The sequence below is a fragment of the Channa argus genome, chromosome 6 (genome assembly GCF_033026475.1).
Source record: "Channa argus isolate prfri chromosome 6, Channa argus male v1.0, whole genome shotgun sequence".
NCBI lineage: Eukaryota > Metazoa > Chordata > Actinopteri > Anabantiformes > Channidae > Channa > Channa argus.
Window position 1 is genome coordinate 19315001 of NC_090202.1, and position 24196 is coordinate 19339196.

The following is a 24196-nucleotide window of genomic DNA, read 5'->3' on the forward strand; positions in this document are numbered from 1 at the left end:
CAGTCCCGCCTCGGACCTGTAAGGGCACAGCCACCCCCCCACCCACCCCCCACCCCAACACACACACACACACACACACACACACACACACACACACACACACACACACACACACACACCAATCCAAAATTATTTTAAAAAATGTCTACAGCTATGCCAAGGTTGGATGGCATGGCTGTCTGTCAGTCTGGATAATGACGGGCGAGGTTTGAATCTGACTGACCTGTTCATAAGCAATCCCATCACATTAGACAAGTGGCAACCTGATCGATATATTTTATAGTAAAGGCTGGTGACAGTTCAAAGAGAAAATTGTGTATTTTTATTTTATGTTTTTCCAAAAATTGTAATAGCCCTAAAACGTACATTGAACATATTAGTGGTCACCAACGAATGAATGCTGTTTTTTTATGGGCAATTTAAGAGATACTGTGTCTACATAACCTTACATTATTGGTGGCATGTTGATAGAGACATAGTTAATCTTATATTATCTATGCTAGATAGCCCTGCACTGAGCAGCTTTAATTATTCATTAATCAGGGGCAATGGGTTGGGAGTAGGCCTATAATTGATTCTTTCAGACATTTGTCTCTCATGGTTGAGCCCAGAGAAAAACTGGGACCCTCTCCAAACCTTTTACACCACCATCCTTGATCCATTCCTTCCTTAATTCCTTCCAATCTGCTTTCATTCTCTCCTCGCTCACTTGCTTTCCTGTACCTTTTACAAGATCTAACTCCAATGACCAATATTTCATAATCAAGAAGAATATAACATTCTAGACTAAGGTTCCAACTATGTCCAACATCACTTATGCATGTGACAAGGAAAGAAGGAGGAAAGGACAGAAGGAAGGAAGGAGGGAAGAAATGAAGGAAAGAAGGAAGTAGCTTAGCCAAGACTCTTAGACTTCAATGCTGGAATTTCTTTCTCCATGTCATGTTAGCAGCAGTGGCGCCGCTCTGAAGCCATTCAGTGACATGTGATATTTATAGATCTCTGCTAACAAATATTTAATGAACATTAGCAAGCTGCTCTAACGTGGCAGCACTGCCCCAATAAAACACCCTCTGTTACTAAAATAAAAATTTTTATTCTGTGTGAATTACTAGTTGCACTTTTTAAATAAGCTACGCCTAATTTTCAGCTTTACATAGTGGAAATCATTGATGTATTTTAATTTAGTTGGATTTGCTTAATGAATCTAATCCTGAAAAAAATGCGGACTTAACTGAGGATTTACGACAGGTCAGCATCTCCTCTAATTTGGTACTTCTTTAATTCCCTTATTTTAAGTTCGTTGAATGGCAGGGTGCGTGTTGTTCTGCGTTTGACCACACGGTGGTGCTGATGTATCAGCAGAGCCGTCGGCTAGACGGGCTGCGTCTTACGTCACGACAACCTTACTCCTTGGCCACTCCCGCAGCGTCAGCAGTACACGCGCTGTTGTTGTGATTGACAGACGAACAGTAGTCACGTAGAACTTTCGTTTTGCTTTTCGTCGTCGCAAACATGCCTTAAGTACTTAAACCACAATGTCGGAAATACTAATGAAAGAAATGGAGAGTATATCGATCAGTCAAGTGAAGCGTCTAGATAGTGTTCGCAGCTTCCTGCTGGTGGATGATCAAGAAAACCTGCAGGTAAAGTTAGGCTAGCTAATGTCAGCTGGGCTAATTGCTAACAGTTAGATGCTAGGCTAAAACGACGAGGACAGACATTACGATCCAGGCCATAAATTATTTCTTGTTACAAACAACAACATGCTTTTACATGTGCCAGTTAAGCTACGCTACACTAAGCTGGAACATAGTTTATTCGAAAATTTCTCAAAGTTGGTGTGTGGCGAATATCTTCGTCTCTGTACACTGTTTGCTAAGTTGTAAGTTATTATTAAAAACCCGTCAAGCTTAACGTCAAAAATGTATTTTCGCTAACAAGGCCTTTGCATATTCTCAAACAAACGAAATGTAACGTTTTGGTCAGGCCACATCTGATGTTCTGTTGAGGAGCAAACCTCATGGGGAAAGTCCCAGATGAGTCACATACGGCACAGGAACTCTGATCGCATTGATGGTACAACTGTGTAAAGTGAGGTCGATAATACTTATTGTAATACGTTTCCAAGCAGCCTGGAGCGTGTACACAATCCGTTTAGCTCTTATTGTTTGATAGCTGAATATTCGGTAGATCATTATGAACAAAATCATACTAACGACTACCACGTTTTCAGTTTGCGGGTTTTTCTTCTTGTTTATATGTTGACTGTTTTATTATAGTTTTATTGCAAGCTTAAGTTGTTTTACCTTATTGTTCAGTATAATGTTTGGCTTTTAGGTTACTTGTTTTAATTTTTTTGATCACAAGAGCTGTTTGATTATTGGTTGTGCACCCCAGGAAGACTAATTACTTATAATGACCTCCTCGTAGAAGCAAACAGGGATCCAGCTAAAAGATAAAGTATATTCATTATTTGTGTTCGATTTGTGTATTTTTCTGGACTAAATGTAATTAATGTTAATAAAATGGCCTATAGTTGAAACTGTGCTTTATTTTACTGTGAAGCTCATTGTCATGCATGTCTATAGGGAAGCCAACAATTCAGGTAAACACATCCAAGCAATCATTCACTGTACATGAAAACCGGTCAGCTTGATGTCCCTCCTTTCCATCTAGGTCCGCAATGAATTGGAGTTTATGGACAAACTTGGCTGTGGGGATGTGGCAGGTGTCAAGGTTCTCTCCATCTTTGGAAATACTGGTGATGGCAAGTCCCACACCCTCAACCATATCTTGTTTAACGGTGAAAGTGTTTTCTACACCTCGAAGTCCCCCAGCTCTTGTACTGTAGGAGTGTGGGCTGCCTACGACCACAAACTCAGTCTGGTTGCCCTGGATACTGAGGGCCTTTTGGGAGCTGCAGCCAATCAGAACCAGAGAATGCGGCTGCTCCTGAAGGTAATTTGAGTGGTTGCATGTAGGTTTTGTTTGAATTAACTGATAGTTGTAAGTAATAATAGAAAAACAGAAATTTACTAGTTTCTCTTTATGTTGTATGATGTTTGGTACCAGAAATGTATGCACAAATGTGTGTGTATTAGCACACAGGTGAAAGCGGTGCTTGTGTTTTTGACAGCTGGCTGCACTGGGGGGTGATACATATCAAGTATGTCCCTGTAAATTTAGTTGACTGCTGAAATTGCTAGATGTCATGTGGACTATTAAATTGACCTGCTCCTGTTTATTCCATCTTAATGTTTGCTTTCAACCATTTATTACAATAGCTGTAACTTGATTCCAATAAACCCACAATCTCTATAATCTATTGACTGTAATGTTTGTGAAATTAGAACTTTATTTTAGGTTATTTGCGGTTTCATAGACTTCTATTGTTGTTCAAAAACTACTAAAAGCACATTGTTGTCATATTGCTGCACTAGGTTACTTGTTTTTTCCTCATCAAAAATATGATGCAGTATTTTAAAAATTAAAGAGTTCTAAACACTGAGAGTGACCATCACTTCTTTGTTGCAGAAATCCATTTTAGAGACTGTCAAAGTGGTAGTTTCAGACAGTTGCCTTTAAAATGTTTTCTTTGTCTACTCCTCTGATGCACACTTTACCTAAGTTGTCAGCAATGCCCAGCTCTCTTACATCTATGTATGGTTTCTTGATGTGCCCTGCTTCCTTGTTTTTACTACCTCAGTCTTACTTCTATGCACACCTGCTCATCTGTTTTCCAGGTATTGGCAGTGTCTGATATAGTAGTATATCGTACACGAGCAGAACGCCTCCACAATGACATGTTCCATTTCCTAAGCAATGCCTCTGCGGCCTACCTGAAGCACTTTACCCCAGAGCTCAGAGCCCTGTCCAGCCGCTGTCATCTGGATGTGCCCCTCTCGTCCCTTGGGCCTGCTGTCATTGTCTTCCAGGAGACAACACACACTCAGCTCCTCGGTCATGGTAAGGGGGGGAACCTACTAAATAGCATTTTGTGTGTTATCTCAAAAGATACCTCAATTTTAATAATAAAATTATCTTACTGGCATATACTTTTAAAACATTTCCTTTCTTTTGTAGACTCACAGTTAGCCGGCCATGCCGACACATTGCTCCAGAAGCGTTTTCATGATCTGGCTTTGGGGACGGAGGCCTTCAGCTCAGTGCAGTATATAGGCACCCAAACCATCACACCTCCCACTGACTACAGCCGGCTGCTGGAGGCTGTCAACCAGCAAGTAAAGAACACTCACACACGCTCCCCCCGCCAGCCTGGGATAGTGTTTCATGCTTTGGAAGTAAGTGGCAGACTACTATTTTTAGTGGTAAATAGCCATAAAGTTGAAACACCAAGAGAGAGTAGTAAAGTCGTAAAGATAGTTTTGCTTGTTTTGTCAACCCCCAGTTTAAAAAATGTAATCTTCATGTTTCCCCAGGCCCTGAGCGAGCGTTTCTGTGGGGAGTTGTCAGATGAAAAGATGACCCTGTACTCCTTCTTCCCTGACGAGTACTTCACCTGCTCTGCTGTCTGCCTCAGCTGCAAGTAGGTCTTTGCAGATATTGAGTGGGTATGAGTGGGTACACAGTCAGATCGGTCACCAGTTTCCCACCTCACACAAGTCTACTGTCCATATTTTCTACTATTCAACCTTGCAGACACAAAGACAGGTCATAACACAGATCATAACAAAGAGGGGGAGTAGAGTGTAAAAAAAAAGTACATGTATGTGAATAGTATTAGACTTTCATCTGCCTGAATCCGAACGTGTACTTTAAAGTCGTAGTCTGTTATTGCTCTAGTGTGTAGTTTCTCTGTCTGCCCAGTGGGACACATAAATAAATTAGACTTTTCCATGTTTGTAGGACAATGAAATGGAAGTCCAACCTATTTGTATTTGTTCTTGTGGAAAACTGAGAGGCAACTGTGTGGAAGAATTTATATCACTGGGTCTGAAATGATTAATTCTTGGATTTGTAGCTAGAAAAACCTGCCCCATATCACTGACTCCAACATCTGTTTTGTTGGGTAAACCATTTGGCTTTCTGTCTCACCTCCAGCATTCGCTGTAAAAATGGAATGAACCATTTAAAAGACAGGGTCCCCCACATGGCAGATGGACTGTGCCAGTATGCACACCAATACAACAACAAGGTCCTCATTTGTAAGGTAAAACTGACTCCTGACACGAGCATTGTTGACTAGAATAACAGTTTAAATGGGATGTTGTATAAGTCATTTCATCTGGTCTACATCTGTTGTTCTTTACATTCTAGATGGGAAGATAACAAAAGAATAACACACTATACAATTTTATAGATTTTCTGTTTTGTTTTCCATGTACTGTGTCTCCAGAGATGCTATGAAGGAGGCAGAGAGGTAATTGTTGTGCCCAAGACGTCAGCTTCCACTGACAACCCATGGTTTGGGCTAGCAAAGTATGCTTGGTCAGGGTAGGTAAATGCATATACAAACACACACATCATTTATTGTCCTTTAGGCAAACACCTCCCACTGACTGATTCTTCTTGTGCCCCGCTCTTCCTCTCCATTCTTCAGTTACGTGTTGGAGTGTGCTAGTTGTGGGGTCATCTACCGCAGCAGACAGTACTGGATGGGAAACCAGGACCCAGAGAGCAGCGTGGTGCGATCTGAGGTCAAGCATGTCTGGGAGGGGGTAAGTACTCCATTCTATCCCTCATTTTCAACAGTTTTGTTCTTTACTCACTTACACTCACTAAACCTCTATTTCTTCTATACAAATAAAATAATACATTTATTACAGTAATACTTCTTGTTATGTTTATTTAAAAATTTGCAAATGGAAAACAAAAAGCATTATCTAAATTATTTTTACTCCTTGAAACAAATTTACTGAATATTGAAATTAAATGCACTGTATTCTACTCACTTAAATTACTTTAGTTGCTTTTTCCCCATTTCTTTACTTGTCAACCACAAAACCTCATGCATCTGACTTTCTATGATTTCTATTCTCTGGTCTTCTGTTTCATCCATTTCTCCTCCTTCAGTCAGACACATTCCTGACCACACACCAGAACGCTGCCCAGAGGGTCCTGGATGGGATGAACTTTGTGATCCAGTCAGTGTCAGAATACAGCACTGGTCCAACTAAAGCCGTCACAGCTTGGCTCACTGACCAGGTGGCACCATCCTACTGGAGACCCAACACAGAGATCATTGTGAGTAGAAGGAACTAAAACTTTAGACACACAACAAAATCAGCAGAAGATCCAATATATTGGCAACAAGTCAATATACAGATTTTTGAATATTCACTCAAATCACTTAAATAGTGTTTTATATTTCCTTTTGTCAGAGCTGTCATGGCTGTCAGAAAATGTTTGAGGAAGCAGAGAGGAAGCATCACTGCCGATCTTGCGGTGAGGGTTTCTGTCATCCCTGCTCCAGCCACAGAATGCCGGTACCAGATAGGGGCTGGGGGAGCGGTCCTGTCAGAGTGTGTAAGGCCTGTTATCGGCAGGGGGGGCCACCCGACACTAACAGTCAGGGTAAGACACATGCACAGGGCAGAGTTAATGATTATGTTTTTGTAATTCACTTTCCAATCTTTGTTTTGTTTGATCATTTATAGTTTCAAGTTTTAACCACCATTAAGTTGTCAGTGTGTTTTAGTTAGGTTATAAATAGCAATAAAACAGTATATGGTTATCTAGTCACGTTTCTAAACCTGTAAGAGATGGAGAATCCTTAATGAACAGTAAGATGAGATTTTCTGTATTTAAATTCTGATTGTATATCTGCAGTAGCTGCTTTCCTGTGATGTTGTTGCTTGTTTAGTTTAGAAATATGGCTTTTTTACACACTTCTCTTTTCTGTAGCATGTAAGGTGGAACCTAGTGGTCTTATAGCTCGCAAGGTGACAGAGGTGGCTCAGTCAACACTTGACATAGTCACCACAGCAGTGGACTACCCTCTCTGTGAGTGAAGCTACTTTTTACCTTCACACATTTTATCACTGATCTGGAGCTAGGTGAAAATTATTTGTGGTTAAAGGTAATCAGATATCTTTTGAACATGATTTGAAACAGTTTTACAGCAGAAAACTGTAATTTGGCCATTTGTGTACCAGGAATTAATGGTATAAGTAACTCTGACAGAGTTGCTGTCTGTACAGCTTAGATGTTTATTGGTTCTTTGGAAATTTACTTTATAAACATTAATGGAGCTGGGGATCCTATAAATGAATACATTTATATAAAGTAGTACATTATTGCCAGGATATATAATATAAAGTAGCCTCTAAGGAAGGCTTGTTCAGTATTTATGTTCTAATTAAAAGCAGTAACTTCTTTTTAATTAATAATTTACTCGTGTCTACTCTCCCCCAGGTTTTGTGAAGGATGTGGCTCGACCAGATTACTGGGTGCCAGATCACGAACTCACCCAGTGCCACGAATGCTCCAAAACCTTCACCCAAGCCATGGCCAAGCACCACTGCAGGGCCTGTGGACAGGGGGTGTGTGGTCCGTGCTCCACACACATCAGGCCTGTGCCGTCTCGAGGCTGGGACCACCCGGTCAGAGTGTGTGACAGCTGCTATGCCCGTAACGATAGCCTGTGACTTCACAGAGGAAGTCTTCCTAGATGATCCACAAAAACACTGTGAATCCTGGCACTGCTGCTTTAAGAAAACATTGGGGATTGACTTAATGGCATTAAATAGCCGAACTGGAATCAGCTTTCAGATGCTTAAAATGGTCATCATCTGGTTTCCAAACATATCAGCTTTTAATTAGGATGTGCATTCCATCTCATCATAGATCATCTTTACTACAGCCCCACTGGAAGGGTCAAACTGGACAAATGGAGTGCTGGAAACACGTTTAACTGATCATTTTAAATTGCACTCAAGTGGAGTCTTCCTTGTTTATGTCTGTTTGCACATTCCTGCAGCAGGCTGCCCTTTTATTCATTTCAGAACATGAGACATGTAGTGAGAATAGTGTGAAAATTTAACAGGTTTTTTTAAGTTGACTCTTTTGCGAAAACCAGAGAAGCGGTTTTTGTCATCTTTATTCTCCACTGAGCTTTCTCTCCGACTTGCAGAGCCTGTTGGGGATGAGGATGAAATTATGGACGGATAGTGGAACCCAGCCAGAGGAGTTCAAACATTTAGGGGAAAAACTTCATGTGGGTGTATACCTTACTGAGGACATAGTGTAAAAACATGAGCTACAGCAGCATGTGCCTTTGTAAGAATCCCCAAAGTTAAAATGTAGGGATTCAACAATAAGAGCAAGGACTAATGACATTACTTGTGCCTAGTTACAGAGCAATGTGTTTTATGGATAGGAAAATACAATCTGTAGCCTAACACATTACAGACATTCCAATATATGGAAGTACATGAGTACTGAGACTATTCCTTTCTGAGATTATTGTAGAAAATGGGTACAATGTTTATGTAATAAATACATCTGCACTGGACTGGACAGTTGAAATGTTCTGATATATTAAAAGTGCTCATTAAGTCATGTGCAATATAAAGTACAAATTATATATGCTCTGAGGGGAAATGTACCACGTAAAAGTAGTTTTTGTGTAACATACTGGATGTTAATGCTGTTTCTCTTGGTCTAGAAATAACCTATCAGGTTTAAATATGTTTTTAATTGAATTTTATCCTAGCAATTGGCAAATTAGATTTTTGATAAATCGCTCAAATAAAGAAAACAAAGAAATGTGTTGTCTACAAATATATTTATTGTAAGTAGTAGTATTGAGAGAGGGAGAGGCTCTTCAAACTCCACTAGCAAAGGTGGGGCCGAGTGTGTGTTTTCTTCATCAAACAATTATATATTTATGGACAAACGCAGTATTGCAGATGTCAGCTACATATAAATGTATTTGCACATCATTTCTCTGTCTTTCTACTCCCAGCCTTCAGTTCAGGGTTATCTGAAGGTCATGGTCCCTGGTGCCCAGTACACAAATGCATCGCTAACCAATACCCATGAAGAAATGCTCATTTCCTTCACAAACCAATTATGTAAGTCTAAACTGATTTCAGCCTTACAGTCGCAGACTGAACATATTGGCACTATGGAGACAACAGAACACAACAAAATTAGGAGCATTACATAAAGTTAATAAGTATAAAATAGTGCTATTCTCAAATTAAATTAGTTTATATTGGTTTAGGATAAGCACAAGATGTGGACCCGGTCACCATTTTATTAACTTCAGTGCTCATCCTTCCACTGCAGAACAGCTTTACTTTCAAGTTTTTACCCTGACAAACCGATTTATTGTGAAATATGTAGAAGGCTAAAATCACACAGTTTAATAGAAAAGTTGCACTTATGTTGCGGTGGGCAGAAATTGTGTCTGACTGACTCTAGAGCTACTATAGATAAATTACATTACCTGGGATCAGAATGAAACAGGTAGAAATCTGATTATTTGCTTCCTAATTTTTACTATTATTTCTAATAGTTAAAGTAATACGTTTAAGAAAAGACATTGAATTTAATAAGAAACAAGTATAAGAAATTAGTATAAGAAACTATCGATTCCAAATGTAAAGTACAGCAGTTTTTGAACAGCATGACTATAGAGTTACAAGATGTTGGTAATGTCTGTGGGTTGAATATAGTATTTGATATTCGTGATCAACTTTTCTAATTTACGAAAAACATCTAGGGGATTGTTTTGTACTATTTGCTAGTAGTTATACGTAATATGCCCTTTTACATGTATTTTATAATTATACCGTACACATTTAAAATGCACTGTCCTGTATTATGCACTTACACATATTACATAGCAGATATAATTTTAATGCATTAATACTTTTATAAGGAAACTTTTATGCAAATGGATCTTCTTAGCTGCTGTGGTTTCCATGTCCAGCTAATAGTTACGTTATTAGAAGCTCATGTGTATTTCCTATTATGATAAGTCTTTTAAAAATGACCTCTTTTTGTAACATTTACTGGGAGACCTGCAGAAACTGTAGTAACATTGTTACAATGGGGCTGTCAGTTTCATGTTGTGATACCCTGATTCTACACACGGAGGCGCTAGATGAACAGAAATACTGGAGCTGCAGTTTTGTAAATTTTACATGAGACCACCTACTGGTAACTGTCCCGGGTGAGTCCTAGCTACAAAGTTGTCCTATTTGGAAGTCAGCTATTTGCATCTCTGGCAGTAACTTATTCATGTGTTATGACTTTCAAACCACTCTTCATAACTGCAGCTGATATTAAAGAGACGTTGCAGACCAGTGGATCTGTGGCCACTCTTTCAATCCTAGTCTCCTAATCTTTGTTTACTTAGTGATAGTGATGTTTTTATAGGTATAACATCACATACACACATCGCTTGATTACACAACCTTTGTATTATTTGACTACAGCGTAGTGAATGTATCATTGGTAATAAAACAACTTTTTAATAGAAGGACATAAATATTACAGGATTTAGTCATAATATTGATAACCTGTCATGCACACAATGCCAAACAGTGAGTGAGCAAGTGACTAAGCACTCCAAGGAAAAGACTGATTTCATTTTAAGCCTCGTCATCTCTGCCTGTCTCCTTTAGACTTATTAGGTATACAACGGCAAACAGGAAAGCCCCGTCTGGTTCAGTGGCAGAATAAATAGATTATTTACATCACTGCTTCGATGACTTGAGTAGAGCAACCAATGAGTTAGTGAGGGCAGTTGGGCTCTGGTTCTCTCTGGCACACAGCGCTGATGAGTGACAGCTGCTGGCAGGGGATGGTAGGAGCTGACACTATGTTATTATTGTGTGTGTGTGTGTGTGTGTGTGTGTGTGTGTGTGTGTGTGTGTGTTTGTGCAGACTGCAGCAAATATGGAAATCATGACTGTTTTCTTTCCCCAAACTACATAAGATTTTAGCTGAAATTAAGATGAACCTGACCATGATTGGGGGGGGGGGCTTTCACTGACTCTGATGGGATTAATAATTTTGAGATGGGTCTACAGTGACATAAGGGAAAATAACAGTGCCAAGATTTTGCCTTCCAGAAATGCCAGAAGCGGGCACAGTTGTTAGAAATCTGTATGTGTGCAGATGGTGAACCAACTGTGCGTATGTGTGCACACCCTTGCTTTGACATTTAATGTTGCATTAAACCCTAAGGGCCAAAGTCAGTATTTTTTGACATGTGTATTTCCATATGTAGACACACATGCTTACAGTGCACATAGATGTGCAAGATTGTAATGGCCTGTTTGCTCAGTACACACATTAATCTGGAGCATTGCCCAAGATCATTTGAGCCTTATCCTTAACATTTATATTAGTGCCATGCTGTTGGAACCAGCTGTGTAATAAACAATGGGTATGCTGCTGCACTAATCAATCGCAAACATATGCAATTAATCAATGTAATTACTTCCTTTTAACTTCAAAAACTGCAAGGTCACTTTGCCATCAGTGCGTTGATTGTAATTAGCAGGCCAGTGACCTGTGGGGATGTGGCTGTCCTCTTGGGGACAAGATGCCGATCCCCATGAGCAAATCATTGAATTATACTGTGATGAATGGGTTTAAGATTAGAGTAAGGTTGGGGTTAGGGGAAAGTCTCCTGAGGATAAGCGTAAGTCACGGTAATGTCCAAAAACGTTATTAAAACAAGACTGTGTGTGTGTATGTGTGTATAGAGGAAACTATGAAATTACCATTACCAATGCATTATATAGCATATACTATGTTTGTAGAATAAAATAGTGGAAGGAAAAAGGAAAAAGGAAAAGTATTTGTTTGTGTGTGTGTGTGTGTGTGTGTGTGTGAGATAGCGTGAATGCCTTATCCACCGACAATCTAGACACAGCCCATTACACAAACACCATTACTGCGTCTGCCCTTAAACTGCTATCAGATGTTGCCATCACACAGACCGATGTGCACACACACACACACACACACACACATATACCTAAGGGCACACTCAAGCCAAATCCTCTCTTTCCACCTCTACTTAATTACATACATTGATACACTGTGATGTAAAGCACCAACAACCTTCATTTTACAGACTTGCATTAAAAGCAGTGGAAAGAGCGAGAGAGCGACAGCGCTAATTGGAAGTGAAACAACATAGCCCAGAGTAATGTCTTCCATCTACTCACCAGCTCTCTGCCTGTCTTCTAGTATTAGTTACAGAGTCTCAATACACGAACACGCAATAATCATACTCCCCCTCAAGTTTGATTAGATTGAAAAATCATTACAAGTCATTACAACAAATGTGCCCTTCAAATTAAACCCATTTGCAGTATCTTGAGTATTTGAAGGGCACATTTGTTGTAATGACTTGTAATGATTTTTCAATCTAATCAAACTTGAGGGGGAGTATGATTTTTGCGTGTGCGTGTATTGAGACTCTGTAACTTATACTAGAAGACAGGCAGAGAGTTGGTGAGTAGATGGAAGACATTACTCTGGGCTATGTTGTTTCACTTCCAATTAGCGCTGTCGCTCTCATGCTCTTTCCACTGCTTTTAATGCAAGTCTGTAAAATGAAGGTTGTTGGTGCTTTACATCACAGTGTATCAATGTATGTAATTAAGTAGAGGTGGAAAGAGAGGATTTGGCTTGAGTGTGCCCATAGGTATATGTGTGTGTGTGTGTGTGTGTGTGTGTGTGTGTGTGCATGAATGTGGGTATTTCAACTTATTTCACTCATTTAAAACCTTTGACTTGTCAAAAGTTTATACCATGTCCCTTTGTCAATGCGGAAGCCCAGGCCTCTAAATGTCACAGAAATTCTGTCCGTGTGACAGAAGACACTAAAATAGTTACTTTGTTTTCCCTGAAACTGACAATATTATATATTCAGTACAGCAAACTAAATAAAGCCCTCTCATACACTAGTTCACGTAAACTGTCGCATTTATTGGCAGTGTTCATATTCTCCTTGTGAAGGGCTTTGATGGTTGCCTTTAATTAACATAATTAGCTGCTGATGAACACACAAGATTTACAGGTTGTTAGAAAAGTACTGTAATCGAGTTTGATCACAGAAGATAAATGAATGCGGGTATTTCAACTTACATATTGGAAATTAAATTCATTTTTAACCAAACAGACTTAGAAGATTGGGATCTGCACACAGCATTTTTACAATCCAACTTTCATTTGACAACTGTGCCAACCAAGACAGCCCTGAGCTTTGAATCTACATGACATGATAAGAAGTAATTTGGCCTCAATACCACTGCCTTTAACTTCCTAAGCAGCCTGATGGAAGATGAATTAATCACAGTAACATGTACCATAGTTGACAGGGAAGCATTCAGCTTTACTAAAAAATGGTGCATGACACTAACAGAGCTCTGCTTCATCTGTGACTTCTCAGAAACACACGCTCACTGACACAGAAGCAAGACAACGGCTGGACGAGAGTAACTGCTACTACCAATCAAGAGCTGTGTGTGTGCGCGCATTTGCACATTTCTCATGGCCCTTAAGAAGAAAAAAGGCCTTGTCTCATTCCATTAGTGACCTGAGCTGCAGCAGCAGGACAGCTCTGGTTAGACCGCACTACATCAAGAAGTGGGGAGAGCAACCAGGCACAGACAAAAAGAGGTGTACCTCTTTAAAATAAAAAGGTGTAAAGGTGTCGACTGTTTCTTTCCCCCTATAGACAATTGTTTTGTTTTCTTGTTCTTGACTAAAAACTATAGTACATGGTCAGGATCTACTGTACCTGTACTGTAACTGTAGGTTAAATATGAAGAGCGGTACCACTCCACCATTACAACAGCCTGTGTGTTAAACATGAAGCTGGAGTTGCATCGCAAAAAGACTGGAAGTCTGTCCAAAGTGAAAAATAAGCCTGTCAGCACCTTCACGGCTCATCAATTAAAATGTTACATCTTCTGTGATGTTTCATTTATAGTAAAACTATTTAATAATTAGTAGATGTACAAAGCTTGAAGTTATGTGCTAAGACTTTTCCTGACTGGCTGCAAAGGTCAGAATCACTGAAGTTACTGTTCAAATTTCTTGTTTCATAGAGCTCAGTAAAAGTCAAATGAAATGACCAAAAAGAGACAACCACAACTACTTAAAAGATGCAAAATGACTTAAAAATGATTGGAACTATCCATAGCAAAAACAAAACCGAAAGCAGAGAAAGATACACAAGGCTGAAAAAAGAAAAGAAAACTGGACCCAGGGGCCCATTTTCTCATAATCCACCAATGGCTGGGTGTAGCTACCTCAGAGTAGAGTTTGAGCGTATAGAAAAAAAAATAAATGAAAAAAAGATGTATAAAGACTTAAGATTTATACATATGTAGGTAACCTAACTAGCTCCATTTTACATGCTTAGTCTCCCAGCTACAGCATATTTAACACAGAGAATTGAGAGTGGTATTGATCTTCTCATCTAACTAACTACAGCTTTAAATGGATTAACAACCTTTTCACTCTTCCATTGTGTGCAAAAACATCCAGGAAACGGTTTGCCTCAGTTGTTTGACGTGCAAATTCATATTTAACTTGTATCCTCAGCAATTAGACAGAAGCATAGAAAAAAATAGCAAGTAACAAGTCAAATCAATAAGAACAGCAGAAATTACATTGAAAAGAATTACAAGGCCAAAAACAACTTCTTAGCTCTAAAAAGCCAAAAAGCCACCACCTATAAAAGATGAACATGTGTAATATTATATTACTTTATTTATCTTTTGTACAATGTAATTACAATACAAATATGTAGGTTTAAATACAAAAATTTTGTAAATAAAGATTAAAAATAAATTCCACTGGTTTGCTTTGTTACCATCACTAAACTATGGTTTTACAATCAAGTTTATGAGGTCATTTAGTTTGCTTCAACGCTGAACACAATTAACCTACATTTTTAATTTGGAGGGCGTGCAAACAAGAGTCGACGACTGAAATATATTCCCGATGAAATGAAAGCATTGATTTCTTATAGAGAGTTCAGTTTTCATTTGTTTGGCGGGGAGGAAATATTGATTTGTCCAGAGACAAAGGACAAAACCCTGGAAGGTACTAAGATAGTATAAATTAGGCCGGTGGCACATAAATTTAGGTTTTCTAAGAAAGCAGATGGAATTGTTGCCACAGGAGGAGAGCCATTAAGCTATGTAAACTGTGAGGAGTTATTGAGCAAGAAACAGTCCACATCCATGCAATTCAATTCCCAAGGAACATAACAGGAGAATCTCTGGTCATATTACACTTTATGTAATATATAGAAACAACCTATTAAAGACTTTTCTACTTTGTAATGTTGCATGGCTTTACTGACTCATCCCAGAAACTGCAAGTTAAAACACAGATAGCTCTGTTGACATTACTGGAGTTTTTACCATATAGGGAATTGCACATATGTAGAAAAAAAATGTGTTTATGAGACTGTAATTGTATAATAAGCAACATTTTGACAAATATGACCAAAAGTGTTTGTGAGGTTTTAAGAGTTGAGGAACAGTGCTTTGTTGTGGGCTGCGCGATGAATGTGTCTTAGTTTTCAATATTTTCACACAATCTGTTTTTTATGACACTCTCGGATTTTCCCTCCATCAGACTTCCTTCATTTTTGGTTCAGTCTCTCACATACGGGTTATCCTTCCTTCTTTCCTACAGCATTCTCATCGTCTGCTGTCCAACATTTTCTTCTTGTGGTAATATATGAATCACAAAGCCTTAATTTCCGTGCATCAGAAGCATTGCCTTTATTGTTAATGCCTCGGTATATCTCCGCTCATGTTCCTCTTCTCTTTTCACCACAAATCATCAATCCAAACTGAAATGAACGCAGTACAGCTGTAACTGATACAGTAGCAGAGTAGAGGTGGCTGCACAATCATACTGTACGTGATGAAACTATACCCTGTGTTTGAACACGTTAAAGGATTTATGAACGTTGGAATGTAGTGCATTATTTTTTTTCAACCAGTTGCACGGTGTTGTACAGTGTTTTTTTTTTTTTTCCACTGAGTTGTTAAAGTTCCTCGGAGGGCAAGATGGAGACCAAAGGACTGTTGTGCTGTTTCGTCCATAGTGTCTGTGTGCTGTATATCCTGATGTGACTTCCATGTCCCGGTGCCCTTGAAAGTTGGTTTTAACGACAGAAATGGGCTACAGTGCCAAAGTAAAGCCAAGTCAAGTTGCTTCAGCAGCAGTAAAGGGTATATACGTGTGGCCTAACGGAAGAAATATGCCACTATATACACTCACTGAACTGTTTAACATGTCGCTTTGTGCACTGCTATACTGTCAGCCCTGGCTATTTGGTTGCTGTTGCATGATAGTGATTAATGCATCTGCTGCCAAACGTTACCTGTTTGTAACCTGTTGTTTGCCTCCTCTTTAACAAAAATAAATATAGGGGATAAAAAACACGCTCTAGAAATACTGCTTTAAATTTTTGATTTTTAAGTACATATAACTTGTTAAAATAAAAAATAAAATGCAATAAATAAAATAGTTTTGGCCATAAATCTCTATTGGTCAGTAAGTCCTTTTCTGTTGGTAGGGTTGGATCTTACCTCACTGACTAATCCTTTCAGCATCCACGCTAATGGTGTGTGTGGCTAAAGTCAGCATCAATCTGTTCATCTGTTTAACAAAGTGGATTCTCAGCTTCTCTGCACGTCCTTTGATACAGCCATAGCCACTACAATTGCCACTAAAATCTCCACCAGCAACAAAACTACCTAAAAAAAGTCATATGATTGGAATGTATCTGAGTGGAGCCCCCTTTTAAATAAAGATATCACTGAACTGTGCACCCCTGCACAGTGTTCTCAAAGGAGCACATACAGTACATTCTAGGACTTGCAGCAGGTAAATAAAGCCAGAGTGGGGAAGTGAAAGCAGGAAAGAGAGGCTGTAGAGGGTCGTGTGGAAGGATTCAGTCCATCAAGCTAATGAGCTTGAGACCTTATCCTTTGGTTGCGGCCCCACAATCTGCAACTTCCTCCCAAGCTCTCATGGGAATGTAAAGAAAGCAATTAAGATCATTATATTATTGACTCCTATGAGAGCTTCTAGAAAGTTGCTAGGCTGCCACAGTTTTAATGATGGATGGGTAACTTTAAGGACCTGCATCCCTTTCTTAGCAGAGACAGTGGAATTAGTGGCATCCTCAGGCTTAACCTCAGGGTTAGTGCTACAGCTTTGGGTGAACGAGTCTGGCTTAGAGCTCAATCTCAAATGTCTTTTGCAGATTGTTGGAAAATGGGTTGGCTGGAGCAGCTGACACCTTATTCCCAGGCTGCTGAGACCCTGGTTTGGACTCAAGTGCTGCCCACTTGGCCTCAAAACGATCATCATCTTGGGAATTGCTGGTTGCTGGAGCTGTAAGCTGGCTGCCCTCTGGAGGCCAGCAGGTGCTGCTACCAATATTCCCGCCACTAGTGGAGGTCCCATTCTGGACAGCTATCGAGGTGCTGCTGTGTGCTGGGATGCCATTAAAGGAGGTCACTGAGGGAGGAGTGGAGGCGAATGGAGGTGTAGAAAACCCTCCTCCGTGCCCAACTGCACTAGGTGCTCCTGGATAAGTGTGGTGCGGCCCGACTGCTCCAAGCGCCCCGACTTTGTGACCTCCTGCAGCCGAGCCCATAGCACTGCCTGTGCCTGATGAGCCTGTGGCAGTGCAGAAGACATTGGCCACCATTTGTGATGGCGTGATGCCCACCACAGGCACACTGGCATTGGGGTAGGTCATACTGCTGGCCAGACCCGGCATGTAGGTCTGCATGGGCATGAAAGCAGGTTGGACAGGCTGGCTGGCAAACATTCCTACAGGGGCTGGAGTGGCATCAAAAGCCATGGGGAAGGGCTGCATGGAGGTTGGAAGTGAGCCTGGGGGCACGGGAACAGAGGGCTGGATCATGGGTGCACCAGACATGCTCGGACCAGACATGGTGGGGATAGACATGGAGGGTAGAGACATAGGCGGCCCTGAAACTGGAGGGCCTGGTATTAGAGGAACTGATGATATTGGCATGGGTTGAAGGGGCATTGGGGCCTGACAAGTAAGAGCAGAGGGGCCTGAGATTAGAGGTTTGGACATGGTTACAAGGGACATGGACACAGTAGACACTTGGGCAGATGCCTGACTGGACATCTGATGGCTTGACACAGAGGGTGGACCGGGGATGGTGGGGACTGAGGGAGGGGTCTGTTGAACCTTGACAGCCTTAGAGACTTCCTCCAGCCATCTCTCAGCCTCAGAGGGTGTGCGCTTGTGCCCACTCTGCATCTGCATCACTATGGAAACCGGAAGTGGAGGAGAGTGGAGTGGAGGTTCTGGCTGCACCCAGGAAGAAGTGGCTAGAGGAATAAAGTAAAAGATTTAGAAAATTTTCTCTGCACATAAGGTAGAAATAAATCAATACTACTAACGATCTGATCCAGTCTTTCTTACCCTGCATTGATGATGGTGGTGGAGGCAAGACAGGGGGCACAGTGCAGGCTGGAGGGCCATTTGTAGACATAGAGGGGTTGGAGTAGATCTCTTCTGATGGCTTTGTGAAGGAACTGTTGATTTGGCTACACAGGGCATTAATACTACTGTCTCCCTCACCTGGCAACCCCATATCCATCTCTGGTACTAGCAAAAAAGGAAAGCACAGAGGGAGGCAAGAAGGGGAGGTTGGGGAAGAGTAAAAGACAAGATGATAAGAAAAAAAAAACAAGAAAAAAAAGGTGGAACATGAGGACAAACACAAGGATATAGAGGAAGAAAAAAATCTTTGTTAATTTGGGTAACAGACCCAGTAAAATCAAAAACCCAGAAACCAGAGAGGATGAACACTTTGCTAAAGCTAAAAAAAAGCCTACAAAAACACAGGACTCTCAGGAAAAATAAGGCATAGTGCTAATCCTCTTTTTTCTGAAACCTGACTCTGTGCGATGTAGTAGCACATTTCAGTCTGTTATGTCATTGCTGCGACTCAGGCAGAGTTGATTTTGGTTCAGTTTATTCCTGTTTTTAAACTGTAACTGATCTGATCAGCAAGGTATTATTCTGCATAATGTCTGTCTGCAGATTGGACTACAGCTTTAAAACTCAGACAGCAGATATAAATAGATAATATCTAATTCCCTGTTCCTTTTCCCTTTCTCCCAGCCTTCACAACCAAGGCATCACAGGTTTTTGCTTCCTCCTTTCCTGCATCCTCCTTTCCTCTACTCCATCGTCCTTTTGTTGTTGCTGTCCTTGTCCTTGTATACAAAGTTGCCAAAAAACACTTGACAAAGAACAATGGGTTGGCTTTGACATAGTATAACATGCATATGCCCACTGTGGGTCCAACCCAAACCCTACTGTTGTGCCATTTAAGCCCACTCTTTTAATATATGCATATCTCTTTCATCTCTGTGCATCGTGTGTCTGCAGGCTTTGAATTACATTATGGGGTGGAGAGGGTGCTGCAGGCATGTGTAAGGCCTCACATTAAACATTACGATGCACTTTGTTCTGCAAAGACTGACCCATTTATCCTTCTCTTTCTCTGCTTATGTCAATGTCCAACTGATTTCCAAATCCAGGTGTCTCTGTTTTTGTCTGTGTGTGTATTTCTTTTAGTACCTTGGCAGGTTTAAGGGCTGGTAGTATGATAGCTTAAAGGATAACCAGGACAGCTGATTAACCATACAAATCAATAGATACATTGTTTAGAAAGTCACAAGGGAGCAGGAGAGCACTGGATTTAACTGTTACTTACGGTGCGTGTTTGAGTGTGAAATAGAGAAATAGATTGAAAAAGAGACTGCTGTGCATATGGGATTCAAACTGCAGTAGGTGCACCACCACAGCATATATGTACAAACCATCATGGGAGACTAAGCAATGGAAGTGAAAACGAGAATGAGAAATGGAGTGAGAGTAGGAGTTGAATGTTGTGGTTTAGTATTCCAGTCAGAGGAGTCGCACAGTCAATTCTCTCATCTCTGCTAATGATAATAATCACTACACACTCACACTACTGAGTGCTCTGGTCCTGTGGCACCACACTGAGTGGGCGTGTCAAAGTGTGTGTTCCCATGCGTGTGAGTAAAGCAACCTTTGAAGTCAGTTATTATCAATTGTCTTTAGTAATAAGCCAAGAGCTCTCACAGCTGCCCAGGCCCAGCCCTCAATGCTGCTGCTAATGGTAATAATAACAGCACTTTAGATAACTGCTTTTTATCTTGTTCCATATTCACTGGAAAGCAAGCATCAGGATTAAACTGAAGAATTACACCTTGTCAGCATAACAACATGAATATTAATGTGCTGATAGTTTATTCTATAATATCACTGCTCAGAACCTTTTGAGACAGGGGTCATTGATGCCACAATAAAGCCAGGCAGAAAATGCAATCATGCTCTGATCAGCAAACAACCGGCAAACACACAGGCCCCTATGAGCAGTTTCGGTTTGCGTGGTAGAAATGCTGCTCGACTTCTTCACAATGTTAAAAAATTATTTGGGGACTTGAGTTTGTGAAAATTAATTTTTGCATTTGTAAGGGAGAGATCCAAATGATTTCACAGTGACTAGTGAGAAGGCGTTTTGATACCAAGTGTTAATTAAATGTTGAACCATCACTTCTCAAAATAAGACCAAAGTTAATAAAATCGATTGATGGCCTAACATTAACTCCACTCTGACATGAAAGATACTCTTCTCAGATTTTATCTAGTAAATATGGGTTTGTTTTGCTCCAGATGTCTGACTAAAGAAATTATTCTGGTTTATGTGGGAGGATTTAATTCTGCAGCTTCAGTGATGTCAGTCTAGTGAAGTGTCTGTGAAACCCCTGTCCTGCTGCTACAGCAGTAACGTTAAGTTGTCTTTTTATTAAGCTTCAGTTGCTTTCTTTAAAGAACCGATTGAATGTAATTTAGGACAAATTCAATTAAAAGTAAAACTGACTGAAAATGTGGTTCATTCCTTCTAAGTGACTTATTAACATTCTCTTTGCACTCTCTCTGTGACTGAGAAGAACTGCAACACTCTCCCCCCTCACAATGTCTACCACTAAGAACAATTTATCTTACTACCAAATGTGTACAAAGTATTCAATATGGTACTATAGTTTATTCAAGGAACAAATTCTTTTTACAATATATAGCCACAACATACATCAAAAAGAGAATTACAAATTTCTATAATCTCCAGTCTCTCCTCAATACAGTATTGACAAAAAGTCTGTAAAGTACATTCCCACTTTTCTGTCCCTGAACATGAACAAATTCCTCTGGGGTCAGAGGGACAGAAGGATCTGTGACAGCTCCGAAACTTCTCAACTCACCAGGATTCTTGGCCTGGAAGTCGGTCTTGCGTTGCAGTGTGGATGGCAGGTCGTTGAGGCGGAGCGACAGCTGCCTCTTGAAGGGAGAGTTCTTCTGGCTGAGCGCTGGGAATCCCCGGAATGAGCCTTGACGCACCAGTTGCTCAATGGGCGCGTGGCGACGAGGGATGGCGTGAGGCCCACCTGGTTCTGGGCGCTCCATTGGGGATGCTGCACCTTCAGGTGGGGAGGCAGTGCCAGGTGGAAGGGCTGGAATGGCAGAAGGCTGGTCTGGAGGAGAAAGTAGGGATCAGTGGTCACTGCTGATAGTTTTTACAGTACATAATATAGAAATATATAATACTTTTTGTAATAAGTTTTGTTCTGTATGTCTGTCAAATTTGAGCATCAACTTAACAACATTTGAGACTTTGAAATGTGCGTCTACCCTTTTTCTTGTCCTGCAGCTTGTCCTCCCGCTCACTGCTGCTGCCCTGCTGGCTGCAGGAAGAGTTTGCACGGAAAGAGCCCTCACGAACAAAAGAGGTGCGGCTGGCGTCAAAGGATGCTGTCACGCCACACTCCTTCTCCCTGCGCTGCTTCCTTTCCAGACAGGCAGCAAAGGCACAACCGACTGCATGGCTCAGTCTCTCTCCCTGGTGAAGGAGTAAAATGAAACCAGTGAGACCACCTCAAAACAGAACTGTGGTTGGCACACTTCTGCTGTCGTTAATGAAAGCGCTAGTTTCTGCAGCAAATGTCAGAGATGTAAGATCAGACATCTACAGATAATAGGGTAGAATTATCAATCTTAAACTTCTCCAATTGTCATCAACTACATTAATCCCTGCCTTTGGCTCAGAATTCAACTTTTTCCAACCTGCATCCTGCAATATATTCTTACTTTCCTACCACCGCCCTACCACTCTTCCTGTTTGACTGAAGTCTACAAGGACAGCCATGTCAGACAGAGGAGAAATAGGTCAGTTTACGATGAGCACATAAAGATGTTGCGGAAACAGAGAGACACAGAGATGGACAGATAACTGCAAAGGCTTCTGTCTAATCCCCTCTCCTAATCCTGTCGGTCTTTGCAGCACTCTCCTCCGTCCACATTAGTAATCCAAGTCACAGTCTAAGCTGATGATGAAACCACAATGCACCATGGCAGCACTGGTTAGTGAATTTCTACCTCTTCAACCCACAGTTATTGAAATAAAAACACTAAATGTTACAAATTGTGCTGAACACCATTCACTTCTCTATTAAATGTGCTGAATTCTTAGGCTGGCTGTTTGCTTGGATTAGCTTGTTCATTTGTGTCATCCATTGTTGTCCAGAACTGATTAAAAAACACACCAGCCAGACACACTGCGCCATGGGATGACATTGTTCTTCAATCTAAAACAAAGCAGCATTACTTTGTACAGCAATCAACTGCACAAGAACATTTGTGTTAAAAGCATCCAATTTACATGTTTTGGATTGAAGCAACATCTCATCCAGCGGAGTGGTGTGTCTGGCTGATGTGTTTTTATTCATTTTTGTACAGCAATGGAGGTCTACAGCAAATGAATAGAAGAGATTCATTGTGGGTTTTAGAAAAAAGTTTTTAGAAAATGACGTGTCCATAAATTACTTAAATAAATAAATATCAGAAAATGGTGAAAATGCCCATTACAATAATTCCCATATAGCCAAGTATTTTAAAAAATATAATAGAACAAAATATAACAGAACAAAAGTTTCAGAACAAATGTATTTGAGGAGGTGAGGGGAAGGGTAACATCTGTAGTTTTTTAAATGTGCTAAACAATGAAACACTGTTTAACTTTGTTGAAATAACCCGTCAAGTTCTATTAGTAAGGACTCTAGTGGATGCCAAACTGGTGCTAGGAGCATTTTTAATATTTTCAAAAAGAACAATGAAAGAAACACTACATGTAAGTGTTGTTTGAGTTACAGGAGTTAGTCTAACTAAGTTACTGTATGGTTAGCCCATATGACACTTAAAAAAGATATGGTTAATTGTCTCCTCACAGAGTCTTTGAGAGCCATGAAGCAGTGGCACATCCACCGTCTTGTGGTCCCATCTCGGCAGATGTAGGAGAAGGCCTTGTCATAGTTACGATCAGGAGCACAGAAGGAAACCTTCTCTATAGTCTGGTCCACAATCAGGTCCTGAGAGAGACACAAAGGAACACAGAGTCAGACAGACTCCGATTTATCAGCTCACACAAGCACAACTGAGTTGAAGTGTTTCCACAGGTACTGCAGATTGCATCAAATCACACTTGACATGATGCTGTTTCTGTCACAGCAGCTCCAAACAGTCAACTGGCAACAAGTCCACCAGCTTGCAGACTAATCCATTACTTGACATGTTGCTTCAGTTAACCCATAGAAACCAGTGGTCATTGCAATCTATTTAAACATTCACCAATGAGAGAAAAAAGTGACTGCAGCCTAATGACACTGAACCCTCTTTTAATCTCTAGGATGTTTCCCCCACTTGGCCTTCTTTGTACAAAAGGGTTATTCAGCCCATCTCAGTGTCTATAGTCACTACAGAGGAAACTAAGAGGGGCCCTTTTCTTTCTGTGTGTACATTAAGGGGCCCCTGGCTCACCTCTTTGCCTCACAAAGACAGAAAGACAAGGAAAACAAGAGGCAAGAGTGAGAAGAAAGGAAGGGAAGAGGGTTCACACACTCTTCCACACACTTCCTTCATCTCCTCCAGTGTCGGCAAAAACAAAGAGGGGGAGGATGATAAGAGAGGAAGAGGGAGGACGAGGACGGGGAAGGAGTAGAAAGGAAGGAGAGATGTGAGGAGAAAGAGGTGGAAGAATAACAGTCCATTCATTGTGGGCCAATTAGTGAATGAAGGCGGATGCTGGTACCGAGG

The 24196-nt window shown here is 40.7% G+C and overlaps 2 protein-coding genes across 12 annotated transcripts in view; one reads left to right on the forward strand and one right to left on the reverse strand.

Annotated features, from left to right (window-relative positions):
* Positions 1 to 1436: 1436 nt before the first annotated feature.
* On the forward strand, positions 1437 to 8730 carry si:ch211-11n16.2 (zinc finger FYVE domain-containing protein 1). 2 transcript variants are annotated; one of them, XM_067508204.1, is made up of 12 exons: positions 1437 to 1646; positions 2680 to 2961; positions 3747 to 3969; positions 4087 to 4304; positions 4443 to 4549; positions 5065 to 5173; positions 5324 to 5457; positions 5564 to 5681; positions 6037 to 6207; positions 6345 to 6537; positions 6868 to 6966; positions 7378 to 8730. In XM_067508204.1, exons 1-12 carry the CDS (start codon positions 1539 to 1541, stop codon positions 7608 to 7610), a joined length of 1995 nt encoding a protein of 664 aa, XP_067364305.1. In that variant the 5' UTR covers positions 1437 to 1538; the 3' UTR covers positions 7611 to 8730. The 2 variants fall into 2 exon arrangements, with proteins under 2 accessions (XP_067364305.1, XP_067364306.1); XM_067508205.1 differs by having other exon boundaries at positions 5360 to 5457.
* Positions 8731 to 14352: 5622 nt separating this feature from the next.
* The window catches only part of numbl (NUMB like endocytic adaptor protein), a 50942-nt gene continuing 41098 nt past the window's right edge, over positions 14353 to 24196 (reverse strand). For 8 of the 10 annotated variants that reach the window (XM_067507406.1, XM_067507404.1, XM_067507405.1 and 5 more), the window contains 5 exons: positions 23332 to 23472; positions 21740 to 21947; positions 21313 to 21582; positions 18437 to 18622; positions 14353 to 18342 (listed from right to left, as the gene is read on the reverse strand). In XM_067507406.1, the coding sequence (XP_067363507.1) occupies positions 17204 to 18342; positions 18437 to 18622; positions 21313 to 21582; positions 21740 to 21947; positions 23332 to 23472 (1944 nt within the window). In that variant the 3' untranslated portion in view covers positions 14353 to 17203. The remainder of the gene's footprint in view (positions 18343 to 18436; positions 18623 to 21312; positions 21583 to 21739; positions 21948 to 23331; positions 23473 to 24196) is intronic. The other 2 variants (XM_067507408.1, XM_067507413.1) reach the window with 1 other exon arrangement.

Coding starts and splice junctions, on each gene's coding strand:
- si:ch211-11n16.2 (XM_067508204.1), top strand. CDS start 1,539: ATGTCGGAAATACTAATGAAAGAAATGGAGAGTATATCGATCAGTCAA. Junction 1,647..2,679: donor ATGATCAAGAAAACCTGCAG/GTAAAGTTAGGC, acceptor CTTTCCATCTAG/GTCCGCAATGAATTGGAGTT. Junction 4,305..4,442: donor TAGTGTTTCATGCTTTGGAA/GTAAGTGGCAGA, acceptor ATGTTTCCCCAG/GCCCTGAGCGAGCGTTTCTG.